General features: G+C 42.4%; 1 protein-coding gene across 1 annotated transcript in view; it reads right to left on the bottom strand.

Moving 5' to 3' along the window:
- Window positions 1-1141: 1141 nt before the first annotated feature.
- Window positions 1142-15200, bottom strand: part of ACADS (acyl-CoA dehydrogenase short chain) — a 67325-nt gene continuing 53266 nt past the window's right edge. The window contains exons 8-10 of the mRNA XM_069215056.1: window positions 12007-12102; window positions 9892-9948; window positions 1142-1999 (exon numbers count right to left, since the gene is read on the bottom strand). Of these exons, the coding sequence (XP_069071157.1) occupies window positions 1847-1999; window positions 9892-9948; window positions 12007-12102 (306 nt within the window). The 3' untranslated portion in view covers window positions 1142-1846. The remainder of the gene's footprint in view (window positions 2000-9891; window positions 9949-12006; window positions 12103-15200) is intronic.

Here is a 15200-nt window from a genome sequence, read left to right as displayed (position 1 = left end):
AACATTGTGAACGTCATGACCATTGTTATCTTCTTGGGAGTCCTGTCTTCTGGGTCTCTTCCCGAGAGACAAGAAACAAAGCCTCCACGAGATTTTTGGACCTTGGACTTCTTATGGCCAAGCGTTTAGTCACTAGGAGGTGGAAGGTTGACGAGCCTCCACCTATGGTAGCGTGGAAGAACTCTTTCCTGGTATGGGCGGGGGCGGAGGCTGAGGGAGTAGCATTGATGCGTGAGGACGCTATGGGTATGCATAAATATCCCTTATCTGCTAGCTGGGATGCGATGCTGCACCTACTGCGCGAACCGGAACAGGATGTGGGTGACAGAAATGCAGTTGCTTACATCACAGACTTAGCGCCGGAGTAGGTATCTCCTATACTGGAGCTGATAAATGAGCCCCTGGCTGTGTCTGCCTATAAAGGTCACGGATAGTTGGGCTCATCTACTAACAGACTATATCAGCGAAGATCCTTGCGTATAAATGGAGTGACACCTAAGCAGCAACGATGGGAGACCTCCTTAGGCTGTGGGTTGGGGGATGTTAAGACCGAATTCAATGTTTGTTAACTGTTTTACGAGTTATACTGTTCTGCCTATAACCAAGCTGTATCCACATTTTTACAAGCCGCTATTTGCATACATATCCTAATGAGTAACTGCCTTGCGAGAGCTCGTGATTTATGGGAAGATAACTAACAGACCGGGAATGCTAAACTTCAGCCTAATATTGTCTATCTGTATTCACTATACATAATCAACCCTCTAATTCTCTGTTGATACCTACGGATGTACTGGATGTAATCCAGGTAGTTCACACACGGTTCCTCGCTAAACTTATTGTAAATATCTTCAAATGCGTGAATTTTGTAACCAATGTCTATACTGTGGTTTCCAAACCGTTATTGCACTTGAAAAATGTCAAATGGAAAACTTGATAATAAAAAAGATTCAAGAAAAAAAATAAAGCACAGTAGTACGAAGCTGTATCTTTGTAAGCTGTCAACTTATCTTATGTTACAAAGGTCCATAATACCAAGAAGGGTAAATTCTATTCCTCTGCCTGTGTTAGCAGCAGCCCAAGGGCTTCATGATAACGAAGGAGCTATTCACATTAGAAATTAAGACAATGGCACTGAGAACACAATTCAGTTTTCTATTCATATATATGAGAAATTGATCAGTGGTTCGCATTCAAGGATAAAAACAGTGCATTGTTCTGTAAAATCCTGGAAAGTCGGACAAAAGTCAATGCCATGAACCTATAGTTACTAGCTGTACAATCTTTAATCCTGCCTTCCAAATGTAGCAGATTCTCAATAAATCACCCCGTGTTTTCCACCTTATGGATCATTAAATCCCTGAGTGACAAATCAAGCATTACTGCATAAGGCACATATATGCTGCCAAAAGGGGCAGTGGTGAGATCCTCTCTCACTGCACATTCCTCTATGAGACAATGAGATGCTGACAGAAGGCCCTTCATTTAATCAACCAACCCTCTTGCGGGCCTAAGATTTGACAGTACTACATTTATTGCACTGAATATATCTTGTAGAAACCAGGAATCACCACAGAGACTAAAGCACCTGGCACAGCTGGTAATCTTTTGAAAGATGTTACTCATTTTGAAGGTCATCCTTTCAATGCATATTTCTGTCAGATAAAAAAAAGGACCTCGATACAGATTAGAAGTGCAAATCAACACCTTCCCATGGGTCTGGAGCCGCAGTATTGTGCGTGATTATCTTCAGTGCTTCAGGGAGCTGACCCCTGCCTCTGTTCCTCCCCGTGCAGTGTGAGGGAGCCACATTTAGACGATGGCCCATCTTCTTCTTAGTTCACAGTTAGCTACGGTAGTCCTTCAGCAGCTGATTAGCAATGACCAGCCTCTGTATTTCACTGGTTCCCTCATAGATTTCCGTGATACGAGCATCCCGATAGTGTCGTTCTGCTGGCATATCTGTCACGTAGCCCATTCCACCTAGGATCTGGATAGCCTGAAAAAAGGTAGAGCCAACACAATGTCATCTAATACAGAGATGTAAAGAGGGTGAAGTAAAACAGCACAGAGCATAAACAAAAAGTATGGAAACTAAACTGTAAGGAAGAACAGAAGCAAGTCTTTATTGAATAATTAAAAGACATCGTTAAGAGGAAAGTCTGAGCTGGGAAACACAAACTGCATGTGATTGCAAATCACCACAAATTAACCAGTGAGTTACAGGAAATCAGCACAGGGGCCAAAGAGTACCACAGCACTGCAGGTCACCACAGGGTAACTAACCAGTGTGTCACTCTGGGCTGGATCCCAATCCATCGTTATGTTGCACACCATGTCACCTCAGTTTGGACCCAGCTATATGCAAATCAGTCTTGACCCCGCTCCAATCGATACAGCCCAGCCAGATAGAACAATAGAATGGGATGCAGTGCAAGTAATTACCAGTGGCTGGGTGTAATTCAAGCATTCTACCATCACATTTTTGCATACTTCAGTGTGTCATGGGGCACGCCCAGACGTGGGACCCATGAACATTGTATCACTGGACCAAGCTGTACTCGGCTGATGATCCCATTACTAGGGTGAATCCAGCCCTGGGTTGCTTGTGTTCCGGTTCAAGGAGGACCTGGCCTGGCTGGACTGTTTACGATTGGAACAGGGTCAAGACTGATTTGCATCTAGCTAAGTACAAACTGAGTTGACGTAGTGTGCAAAATAACGAGGGATTGGGATGCAACTCCACTAAAAACCAGTGGCTGAGATTAATTCAAGCATTCTATTCATCACTTTTTTGTATACTTTGATGTGATGTCTAGTGGAAGGCATAATTGTGCTAATAGAGCACTTTTCCTACTCAACTGCTCTCGAAACGCCCTGCACGTTCTTTATATTCACAAATACTACCGGCCCACCTTCCTTAAAAAATAAAAACAAAAACATTGTGTTCATTACCAGTGCAAAGTAAATCTCCAGAGCAAAACAGCCGTTACCATCACACACAAACGTGCCATGCAGGCACTCCCCTCTGCTCCCTCCAACAAACCTCAGAAGTAGTCAAAGTGGAATCTTATCTTCTCCCAGTTATTTGGTCTCCACTATTCGCTTAACAAAACTGACTTTGCAACAACAGCCAGTACAAGGCGTGATGGGTAATGGAAGTTCCTGAAGCCCTGAAAGGACAGGATGCTTTTTAAACTCTTACAATATACACTGCTGGGGCTGCATTTTTCCTCATTGCTCAGACACGCAGGCAGCAGTTTGTGTTATGTGTACTGCAATGCAGTTTTGCGAAAAGAGGTTTTTAATACTACAGTACAGCCGACCGATTCAGGAAATCTTGACTCCATCTTAGATTGTTTTCCCCGCAGAGGGTGAGGTAGGAGTTGTGTATGCTAGTAATAGTGCCCATGCAATGGAGTGAATACGTATGTACATAATGTAGTTTAAAGTAATATATTTACAAATGTTCAAGATCAACTTCTAAACGGCTACAGGCTCCCGGGGAGGCGGGTGGGCGCATGTGAATCTGCAGCGACTAATGCCACGAACAGATGTACACTGGGTAAGTGAAATTTCCGTTCGATGGCATGTGTAGCCGCAGATACACATTCTGTGCATAGACTAGTAAGCAGTTATCTCCCCAAAAGCGGTGGTTCAGCCGGTAGGAGTTGAAGTTGTTTGAAACAATGTTCGTAGTACTGCTTGGCCTACTGTGGCTTGTTGTGCCGTTAACACATCTACACAGTAGTGTTTGGTAAATGTATGAGGCGTAGACCATGTAGCTGCCTTACATATTTCGGTCATTGGAATATTTCCCAGAAAGGCCATGGTAGCACCTTTCTTTCTAGTTGAGTGCGCCTTTGGTGTAATAGGCAGTTCTCTTTTTGCTTTAAGATAACAGGTTTGAATGCACTTAACTATCCATCTAGCAATGCCTTGTTTAGAAATTGGATTTCCTGTATGAGGTTTTTGGAAAGCAATAAATAGTTGTTTTGTTTTTCAAATTAGTTTTGTTCTGTCAATGTAGTACATTAACGCTCTTTTGATGTCTAATGTATGTAGTGCTCTTTCAGCTACAGAATCTGGCTGTGGGAAGAACACTGGTAATTCTACTGTTTGATTTAAGTGGAACGGTGATATGACTTTTGGTAAAAATTTTGGATTTGTCCGTAGAACTACTTTATGCTTGTGTATTTGAATAAATGGTTCTTGTACGGTAAATGCTTGAATCTCACTTACTCTTCTTAAAGATGTGATGGCAATTAAAAATGCAACTTTCCATGTTAAGTATTGCATTTCACAAGAGTGCATGGGCTCAAAAGGTGGACCCATGAGTCGTGTTAAGACAATGTTGAGGTTCCATGAAGGAACTGGTGGTGTTCTTGGTGGTATAATTCTCTTTAGGCCTTCCATAAATGCTTTTATGACTGGTATCCTAAATAGAGAAGTTGAGTGGGTAATTTGCAGGTAAGCTGAAATTGCTTTAAGATGTATCTTAATGGAAGAAAAAGCTAGCTTTGACTTTTGCAAATGTAGTAAGTATCCTACGATGTCTTTGGCAGATGCGTGTAAGGGTTGAATTTGATTATTATGGCAGTAATAAACAAATCTTTTTCATTTATTTGCATAGCAATGTCTAGTGGTAGGTTTCCTAGCTTGTTTTATGACCTCCATACATTCCTGTGTAAGGTCTAAGAGTCCGAACTCTAGGACTTCAGGAGCCAAATTGCTAGATTCAGCGATGCTGGATTTGGGTGTCTGATCTGTTGTTTGTGTTGCGTTAACAGATCTGGTATGTTTGGTAGTTTGACATGAGGCACTACTGAGAGGTCTAGTAGTGTTGTGTACCAAGGTTGTCTTGCCCATGTTGGCGCTATTAGTATGAGTCTGAGTTTGTTTTGACTCAACTTTTTTTACCAGATATGGAAGGAGTGGGAGAGGGGGAAAAGCGTAAGCAAATATCCCTGACCAACTCATCCATAACGCATTGCCCTGAGACTGATCTTGTGGGTACCTGGATGCGAAGTTTTGGCATTTTGCATTTTCCTTTGTTGCAAATAGATCTATTTGTGGTGTTCCCCAACTCTGGAAGTAAGTATTTAGTATTTGGGGGTGAATCTCCCATTCGTGGATCTTTTGGTGATCCCGAGAGAGTTTGTCTGCTAACTGATTCTGAATTCCTGGAATAAATTGTGCTATTAGGCGAATGTGGTTGTGAATCGCCCAATGCCATATTCTCTGTGCCAGGAGACACAACTGTGTTGAGTGTGTCCCTCCCTGTTTGTTTAGGTAATACATTGTTGTCATGTTGTCTGTTTTGACAAGAATGTGTTTGTGGCTTATTATGGGTTGAAATGCTTTCAACGCTAGAAATACTGCCAATAGTTCTAAGTGATTTATGCGAAACTGTTTTTGTTGAGTGTCCCATTGTCCTTGGATGCTGTATTGATTGAGGTGTGCTCCCCACCCTATCATGGAGGCATCTGTCGTTATTACATATTGTGGCACTGGGTCTTGGAAAGGCCGCCCTTGGTTTAAATTTATACTGTTCCACCATTGAAGCGAGGTGTATGTTTGGCGGTCTACCAACACCAGATCTAGAAGTTGACCCTGTGCCTGTGACCACTGTGATGCTAGGCACTGTTGTAAGGGCCGCATTTGCAACCTTGCGTTTGGGACAATGGCTATGCATGAGGACATTATGCCTAGGAGTTTCATCACCATTTTGACTTGTATTTTTTGTTTTGGATATATGGCCTGTATTACATTGTGAAATGCCTGAACCCTTTGTGGACTTGGAGTGGGAATCCCTTTTGCTGTGTTGATTGTCGCCCCTAAGTATTGCTGTGTTTGACACGGCAGAAGGTGTGACTTTGTGTAGTTGATTGAGAAACCTAGTTTGTGGAGGGTTTCTATGACATACTTTGTGTGTTGTGGACACCTTTCTAGCGTGTTGGTTTTGATTAACCAATCGTCTAGGTACGGGAACACATGTATTTGCTGCCTTCTGATATGTGCAGCTACAACTGCCAGGCACTTTGTAAAAACTCTTGGTGCAGTTGTTATTCCAAATGGCAACACCTTGAATTGGTAATGTGTCCCTTGGAATACAAACCTTAAGTACTTTCTGTGTGAAGGATGTATCGGTATATGGAAATATGCATCCTTTAGGTCTAGTGTTGTCATGTAGTCTTGTTGTTTGAGCAGTGGGATTACGTCTTGTATTGTCACCATGTGAAAGTGATCTGATTTGATATTCTGAGATCAAATATAGGTCTCAGACTCTTGTCTTTTTTGGGTATGAGAAAGTACAGAGAGTAAACTCCTGTTCCTTTCTGGTGTTTTGGTACAAATTCTATTGCTTCTTTCAGTAGCAATGCCTGAACTTCTAGTCCTAGAAGATCTATATGTTGTTTTGACATATTGTGTGTTTTCGGTGGGACGTTTGGAGGGAATTTGAGAAATTCTATGCAATAACCATGCTGGATAATTGCCAGTACCCAAGTGTCTGTTGTGATCTCCTCCCAATGTTTGTAAAATTGGCTTAGTCTCCCCCCCACAGGTATTATGTGTTGGGGGATGTGTGACTTGGAAGTCACTGCTTGTTTTGAGGGGTTTTGGGGCTTTGGAACTTCCCTCTATTTTTTTGGGAATTGTCCCCCTCTATATTGCCCCCGAAAACGTCCCCGCTGATATTGGCTTTGATAAGTGGGCCTTGCTTGTGAGGTTGTGACCTCTGTAGGTTGACCTCGAAACCGTCCCCTAAATTGTGTTTTGCGAAATGTGCCTCTGCTTTGTGGGGAGTAGAGTGCGCCCATGGCTTTTGCCATATCAGTATCTTTTTTTAGTTTTTCAATAGCAGTGTCGACTTCCGGCCCAAACAACTGCTGTTCATTAAAGGGCATATTCAGCACGGCTTATTGTATTTCCGGCTTGAATCCTGACGTACGCAACCATGCATGTCTCCTTATCGTTATTGCAGTACTTACTGTCCTTGCAGCCGTATCTGCTGCATCCATTGCTGACCGTATCTGATTATTGGAGATACTTTGTACTTCTTCTACCACTTGTTGTGCCCTTTTCTGGAACTCTTTGGGTAAGTGTTCTATGAAATGCTGCATTTCGTCCCAATGAGCTCTATCGTATCTTGCCAAAAGTGCTTGTGAACTGGCAATACGCCATTGGTTTGCTGCTTATGCTGCAACCCTTTTACCCGCAGCATCGAATTTGCGACTCTCCTTGTCTGGAGGTGGTGCATCTCCCGAGGTATGAGAGTTTGCTCTCTTGCGAGCTGCCCCAACAACCACAGAGTCTGGTGTGAATTGCTGCGTAATATAAACAGGGTCTGTTGGCGGTGGCTTGTACTTCTTCTCCACCCTTGGAGTTATGGCTCTGCCTTTTACAGGATCCTGAAATATTTGTTTGGAATGTTTTAGCATTCCCGGGAGCATAGGTAAGCTTTGGTATTGGCTATGAGTGGAGGAGAGTGTATTAAACAAAAAGTCATCCTCAATTGGTTCTGAATGCAAGGTGACGTTATGAAAAGCAGCTGCCCTTGAGACCACCTGCGTGTAGGATGTACTGTCTTCAGGTGGCGACGGCCTCGCAGGGTAACAGTCTGGGCTGTTATCTGTTACAGGAGCATCATAAAGGTCCCATGCGCCGGGATCATCTTGACTCATTGCAGTATGAGTCGGGGATTGCATCAGTGGTGGAGTGGCTACCGGTGATGTGTGCATTGATGGTGGTGGAGATGGTGGTGGAGTTGTTTGTCTTGCCACCTTTGCCTGTGGCTGCTTGTCCTTTTCTTGAAAGGCAAGTCTTCTTTTCATCTTAATTGGGGGAAGAGTGGTTATCTTCCCTGTGTCTTTTTGAATGTGGAGCCTTCTTTGAGTGTAGTCTGGCTCAACTGAATCAAGTTCCTCTCCGAACTTATGTCCTTGCATCTGGGAGGACAATCCCTGTTCCTCTGTATAGGAACCTGTTTTCGGTTCCGAGGCTGGATGTTTCGGAATCGAAATCTTTTCGGTCGCCTTTTTGGGCTCCGAGGAAACCTTCTTTATTTTCGGCGTTGTGGTGTCTCGGTGCCAAACTATTTCGGTGCCACTGTCTCGGTGCCGAATCTGCTCGGAGCCGCTGTCTCAGGCCCGAGATTGTTGTGTGGCGGTATCTCGACCGGAGTCGGATGACTTCGCCACATGCCTGCCCTTTTTCGGTGCCGATGATCGGTCACCTATTTTTCGGGTTAAGCCATGGCCTGTTGGCGGTGGCGTCCCCTGGGCTTTTGTTGTCTTCTCGTGAGTTTTATGTTTTGACATCTTACTCACGGTTTTCGGCGTTTCTTCGGGATCGAGCTCGTCCGAGTCCGATTCCTGGATGGAGAAGGTTTCTTCTTCCTCCTCGAAACGCCCTTGTCCTGTCGGCGCCAACGCCATCTGCAGTCTTCTTGCTCTTCAGTCTCTTAATGTCTTCCTCGACCGAAACGCTTGACAGGCTTCACAGGTATCCTCCTTGTGCTCTGGAGACAGACACAAGTTACAGACCAGATGCTGATCTGTATATGGATACTTGTTATGACATTTTGGGCAGAAGCGGAATGGGGTCCATTCCATCAGCCTTGAAGAGACACGTGGCCGGGCCGACCAGGCCCCGACGGGGGATTGGAAAAATCCCGAAGGGCCACCGGAGCTCTTCAAAAGTCAGTGTCGATCTGTTGTAACTAACCCGATACCGAACGCAAACAATACCGACGATTTTTCCGAGATTCTAACTAACTTTCCGACCCGAAACACGGAGCAAAAAGGAACACGTCCGAACCCGATGGCGGAAAAAAAACAATCTAAGATGGAGTCGACGCCCATGTGCAATGGAGCCGAAATGGGAGGAGTCCCTCGATCTCGTGACTCGAAAAGACTTCTTCGAAGAGAAACAACTTGTAACACTCCGAGCCCAACACCAGATGGCGGGATGTGCACAGCATGTGTATCTGCAGCTACACATGCCATCGAAGATATATATATATATATATATATATATATATATATATATATATATCTATATATATATATATCTATATATATATATATATCAGTGAAGTGTTCCGAGGTCCCTGCACGCAGCCAGGAATTATTCTAATGTTTAGGACTTTCATTAAAGACCCTATGAAAATAAATATAAAGTATCCTTGCTTTTTCAGAAACCATCTCATTACCATCGCAGGTTTATTATGTTACAAAAGCCCAATATATAACAATTGTCTAAAACCCTGCATCACGCTCTTCTGTACATAACCCACCAATGAAAGAATGATTTCTGATTCTCAGTCACACCTTACACAAACGCATGTCATCACTCTCTTCTCATATGCTGCTAAGAAGCTGTGTATCCTTTCAGTCATGTCTTTGAAGCTTTGTGATGGGTACAGTTGACAGCTTATGATTCGTACTGATTTGTAGGTCATCAGTCTCTCCCAAGGACACCTACAGTAGGCATACCTTTCTTTTCCAGCTTTTAAAATACATTACTCCAAACACTGTTATTCCATGCTCCTGGGACATCAAAATAGCAGCAATTCATCTTGCAAAAATGAACTCTTATGAAAATGCGGTAAGACACTATAAGACCGCTCACGCTAGTTAGGTTTATGTAGCGGGTTAAGTGCTCTGTTCATGCCATTATGCAGCATTTGAAGCATCAAGTGAAGAGAAATTAATTTTCTGCAAGAATTTTCCTCTTCTACACTATTCTGACGATACACCCACTACATTTCCACCTAGAGCCACACTTGGGTAGGATGCAAACCTTTATCTATGAACTTAGAGAGACCAAATATGATTTTGTCGTTCCACTCCCACGCATTTATCTACCTTAGGAAGCCAGAGTATTTACCTGATGGGAAATGGCTGTTGCAGCTTCTGATGCAGCTAACTTGGCCATGGCAGCCTCCTAAAGAACATAGTTGATCAAAAAGTAAACATTAATTTCAGATTATCTAGTTTACAATAACATTCAAAAGAATCCCTACAATTATCACACAACTGTCTGTGGGACGCTGGCCATTTGTCTTTCAGGTAAATGCAGCTTGAAGCACTAATGGCGGGAGTTCTGCTTTGTGAATTTTAAATAAAGGTTGGGGGTGTGACTGCATGTCTTTGTGATTTATTAACACCCAGCCCAAAAACGAGAATGTTTCGTGCATAAACCGCCCTGTAGTGCAGTAACAATGGGGAGGGGTTGAAGTAGTCCTTACTCATCAAGGTGCTAAGAAATGAGGAGGTGCAGATGCATGAGGTGACACACAGAGGGCAAATCCTCTTAGACTGGCACCTCAAGACATGAAAGCAGAGCAGGTGGTGTTGTTGCAGCACTTGCAGGTGGTATACAGTGGCACCAAATCGGGGGAGGAGGTCTATAAAGGGGGACATAACATTGAGGCATTTGTCCTTCAGCAGCTATGTCAGTAAAGAAGAGGCAAAGTTGTAATAGTAAGAGAGATTGACATGCGGTCATACAGGAAGGCATCATGGAAAATGGACTAGTAAGTAATACTGTACTTGGGAGTTGAAGAAAATAGTTGTCACAGTGGGCGACCTTTGCAATAGAAGGCACACAACAAAACCTTGCAACAGAAAGTATTGCATTGTACCTTAAGGAGGAGGCACAGATCCATAGATTTAAGGGCCACAGCACTCTCAAGGGAGTAGGTTTTACTAAGACACTTCAATGGAGCAAGTATATGATACTGTGAGAAGGGTGATATGGCATTTTGAGGGGAGTGGGTGAAACTAGAGCTCTTTAATAGAGAAAACGTAAGATACTCAGGCCTCAAAAAATCGACTTGCTCCCTCGCTATGGTGAGTCTTATTTTATCAGGTTGAGCTATTTTTAGGACCTCCTCGCTCCCTCTGGCAAGTTGACAAAGAACAGGTGTTCTGTTCAGACAGAAAGTGAAGTAGCAACAAAGATGCCTTTGAATCTTGTTTTTGTCTTGTCATATTTGCTCTGTGTTCAGAAACAGACGTCAAGAGTCAGATTGTCTTACAATGAATTTTTCTTCTAACTGCTGAGTTCCAGGTTTTTGTAAGGTAAACTTTCTGACCTGCTGTACAAAGAGTATGAAATGGAAGGGTTTAGGGTGTCAGGTTTTTCCTAACGCAACTTTTAAATAACTAGGTCAACTGTATGAACATTTCAAAATATATTTCAGTAGTTGTGAAAGCCCATTTTTTTTGTACTTCTCTATAATCAAAAAATATTTTAACAGGCTGAAAACAAATCAGAACACTACTTGATTATGTGCTTGTTAATACGCTATATAGTTTTATCAGTAAAGCTGCAAGTTAGTGGAAAAGTTTTTGGACATTTCTTGGAAATATAGTCTGTAAATGACAGTATGCTCCCACATCATGCTTTAGTAATATATTTATTAAAAGTGAGTCTTTAAACAAACTGAGAAACACCCCTGCCCTTGATAGCAATGCTATTAGTATACTAAGAGGCAAGTCATGGATCATGTGTCCCCTATATATGGGCTAGATTATTTTTATACATGGAGCAAACATTTCGTCTATTTAATCAAACAAAATAGTTTTTTGTACAACAGAAATGCTAAGCTCACATATTTGAAGGTGCACTCGTGTGAGAATGAAGAAAAAGGTGAGACTGTAAACTAAAATATTTGCCTAGGATCACACAATTTAAGACCCATTTGTGGGTCAAGTATCTTACGGTTATGGTCAAGTAGATTATTCAAGTTACTCAACCTGCAGGTCTAGTGACATTTTTATGATTTTTCGAGGCCTGATGCTACGAGAAAAGAGCTGCAGCACTTGGCTAGCAGTGTGCACTGAGGTTCTTCAATGGATGAAGCATACATCATAAAGAAAGTGCTGCCGTGTCTATGGGGAGTGGATGGCACCAAGATTCTTCAGTGGAGGCACATATATTTTCGTGGTGAAGAGATGACAGTGCTCTGTGGTGGGAGAGGGGGTGATAGTTCCATACCTTAGTGTAGGCTTTTTTGTTGTCCTTCAGCATTGCTGCTCGCCATGTCAGGAGACGAGCGCTCTCCAGGGCCAAAGCCATGTCTGACAGTTTAAACTGAAACAAAAGCACAATGTCACAGACATGAAGACCGCAGACATCCGTAAAACATGACACCTACTGTAAGAGGGCAGCAGGACTGCAATTACCTGCAAACAAGGCACTTGCAAGGTGTCACCCCAGAGTACCCCCAAACCTGATCCTAACTAAAACATAAGTTGAGGGCTCCTACCTAAAATCCAGCCATTGTTGTTGCACCATTTTAAAAAATTGCTTAACATCCGCACTCCTATATTATGAAGCTATCTTTAAAGGGTTCCCACATCTACTTTCGAGGATGATATGAGGAAATACCTCCACATTTGCCACTCACACAAAGTGAATTTGTAGAGCATCCCTACAACAAGAAGATCATCACTGGAGCATTCAAGACCCAACACCAGGCCTGAAAGGGAATTAGCAAAACACCCAAAAAAACACACCTATGAAATACAACCACAGTCTTCAAAGCTAAACTCTATCTCCGTGAATGGCAGCTCCCCCATTCACTATACACAATCTAGTTTATGATAATCTACCAATCAATCTAGTTTATGATAATCTATCAGGTGTTACCACCCCATACAAAGCTGTTCAATAGTTACCAAACCTGCTACACAAAGTGAGACAGATACCTGAAAGCTTGATAAAAATGTATTTATTAACAATTGTAAAAAATGTTTATATATATATATATATATATATATATATATATATGGAAAATGTCACTTACCCAGTGTACATCTGTTCGTGGCATTAGTCGCTGCAGATTCACATGCTGTGCACATCCCGCCATCTGGTGTTGGGCTCGGAGTGTTACAAGTTGTTTTTCTTCGAAGAAGTCTTTTCGAGTCACGAGACCGAGGGACTCCTCCCATTTCGACTCCATTGCGCATGGGCGTGGACTCCATCTTAGATTGTTTTCCTCGCAGAGGGTGAGGTAGGAGTTGTGTATGCTAGTAATAGTGCCCATGCAATGGAGTGAATGCGTATGTACATAATGAAGTTTAAAGTAATATATTTACAAATGTACAAATGTTTAAGATCTACTTCTAAACGGCTACAGGCTCCCGGGGAGGCGGGTGGGCGCATGTGAATCTGCAGCGACTAATGCCACGAACAGATGTACACTGGGTAAGTGACATTTTCCGTTCGATGGCATGTGTAGCTGCAGATACACATGCTGTGCATAGACTAATAAGCAGTTATCTCCCCAAAAGCGGTGGTTCAGCCTGTAGGAGTTGAAGTAGTTTGAAATAATGTTCTTAGTACAGCTTGACCTACTGTTGCTTGTTGTGCAGTTAACACATCTACACAGTAGTGCTTGGTAAATGTATGAGGCGTAGACCATGTTGCTGCCTTACATATTTCGTTCATTGGAATATTTCCTAGAAAGGCCATGGTAGCACCTTTCTTTCTGGTTGAGTGTGCCTTTGGTGTAATAGGCAGTTCTCTTTTAGCTTTAAGATAGCAGGTTTGAATGCACAACTATCCATCTAGCAATGCCTTGTTTTGAAATTGGATTTCCTGTATGAGGTTTTTGAAAGGCGATAAATAGTTGTTTTGTCTTTCGAATTAGTTTTGTTCTGTCAATGTAGTACATTAGTGCTCTTTTGATGTCTAATGTATGTAGTGCTCTTTCAGCTACAGAATCTGGCTGTGGGAAGAACACTGGTAATTCTACAGTTTGATTCAAGTGGAACGGTGAGATTACTTTTGGTAAAAATTTAGGATTGGTCCGTAGAACAACTTTATTTTTGTGTATTTGAATAAATGGTTCTTGAATGGTAAATGCTTGAATTTCACTCACTCTTCTTAGAGATGTGATAGCAATTAAAAATGCAACTTTCCACGTTAAGTATTGCATTTCACAAGAGTGCATGGGCTCAAAAGGTGGACCCATGAGTCGTGTTAAGACAATGTTGAGGTTCCATGAAGGAACCGGTGGTGTTCTTGGTGGTATAATTCTCTTTAGGCCTGCCATAAACGCTTTTATGACTGGTATCCTAAATAATGAAGTTGAGTGCGTAATTTGCAGGTAAGCTGAAATTGCCGTAAGATGTATTTTAATGGAAGAGAAAGCTAGTTTAGATTTCTGCAAATGTAGTAAGTATCCTACTATCTCTTTTGCAGATGCGTGTAAAGGTTGAATTTGATTATTATGGCAGTAATAAACAAATCTTTTCCACTTATTTTCATAGCAGTGTCTAGTGGTAGGTTTTCTAGCTTGTTTTATGACCTCCATACATTCCTGTGTGAGGTCCAAGTGCCCGAATTCTAGGATTTCAGGAGCCAAATTGCTAGATTCAGCGATACTGGATTTGGATGTCTGATCTGTTGTTTGTGTTGTGTTAACAGATCTGGTCTGTTTGGCAGTTTGATATGAGGTACTACTGAAAGGTCTAGTAGTGTTGTGTACCAAGGTTGCCTTGCCCATGTTGGTGCTATTAGTATGAGTTTGAGTTTGTTTTGACTCAACTTGTTTACTAGATATGGAAGAAGTGGGAGAGGGGGAAAAGCGTACGCAAATATCCCTGACCAGTTCATCCATAGTGTATTGCCCTGAGACTGATGTTGTGGGTACCTGGATGCGAAGTTTTGGCATTTTGAGTTTTCTTTTGTTGCAAATAGATCTATTTGTGGCGTTCCCCACATTCTGAAGTAAGTGTTCAGTATTTGGGGGTGAATTTCCCATTCGTGGATCTGTTGGTGATCCCGAGAGAGATTGTCTGCTAACTGATTCTGAATCCCTGGAATAAATTGTGCTATTAGGCGAATGTGGTTGTGAATCGCCCAATACCATATTTTTTGTGTTAGGAGACACAACTGTGTCGAGTGTGTTCCTCCCTGTTTGTTTAGGTAATACATTGTTGGCATGTTGTCTGTTTTGACAAGAGTGTATTTGTGGGTTATTATGGGTTGAAATGCTTTGAGCGCTAGAAACACAGCTAACAGTTCTAAGTGGTTTATATGAAACTGTCTTTGCTGAATGTCCCACTGTCCTTGGATGCTGTGCTGATTGAGGTTTGCTCCCCACCCTGTCATGGATGCATCTGTCGTTATTACGTATTGTGGCACTGGGTCTTGAAAAGGCCGCCCTTGGTTTAAATTTATAC

This window comes from Pleurodeles waltl, chromosome 11 (assembly GCF_031143425.1).
Source record: "Pleurodeles waltl isolate 20211129_DDA chromosome 11, aPleWal1.hap1.20221129, whole genome shotgun sequence".
Taxonomy (NCBI): Eukaryota; Metazoa; Chordata; class Amphibia; order Caudata; family Salamandridae; genus Pleurodeles; species Pleurodeles waltl.
Note: the sequence above shows the minus strand (reverse complement) of the source record. Positions and strands in the feature narration are given on the sequence as shown.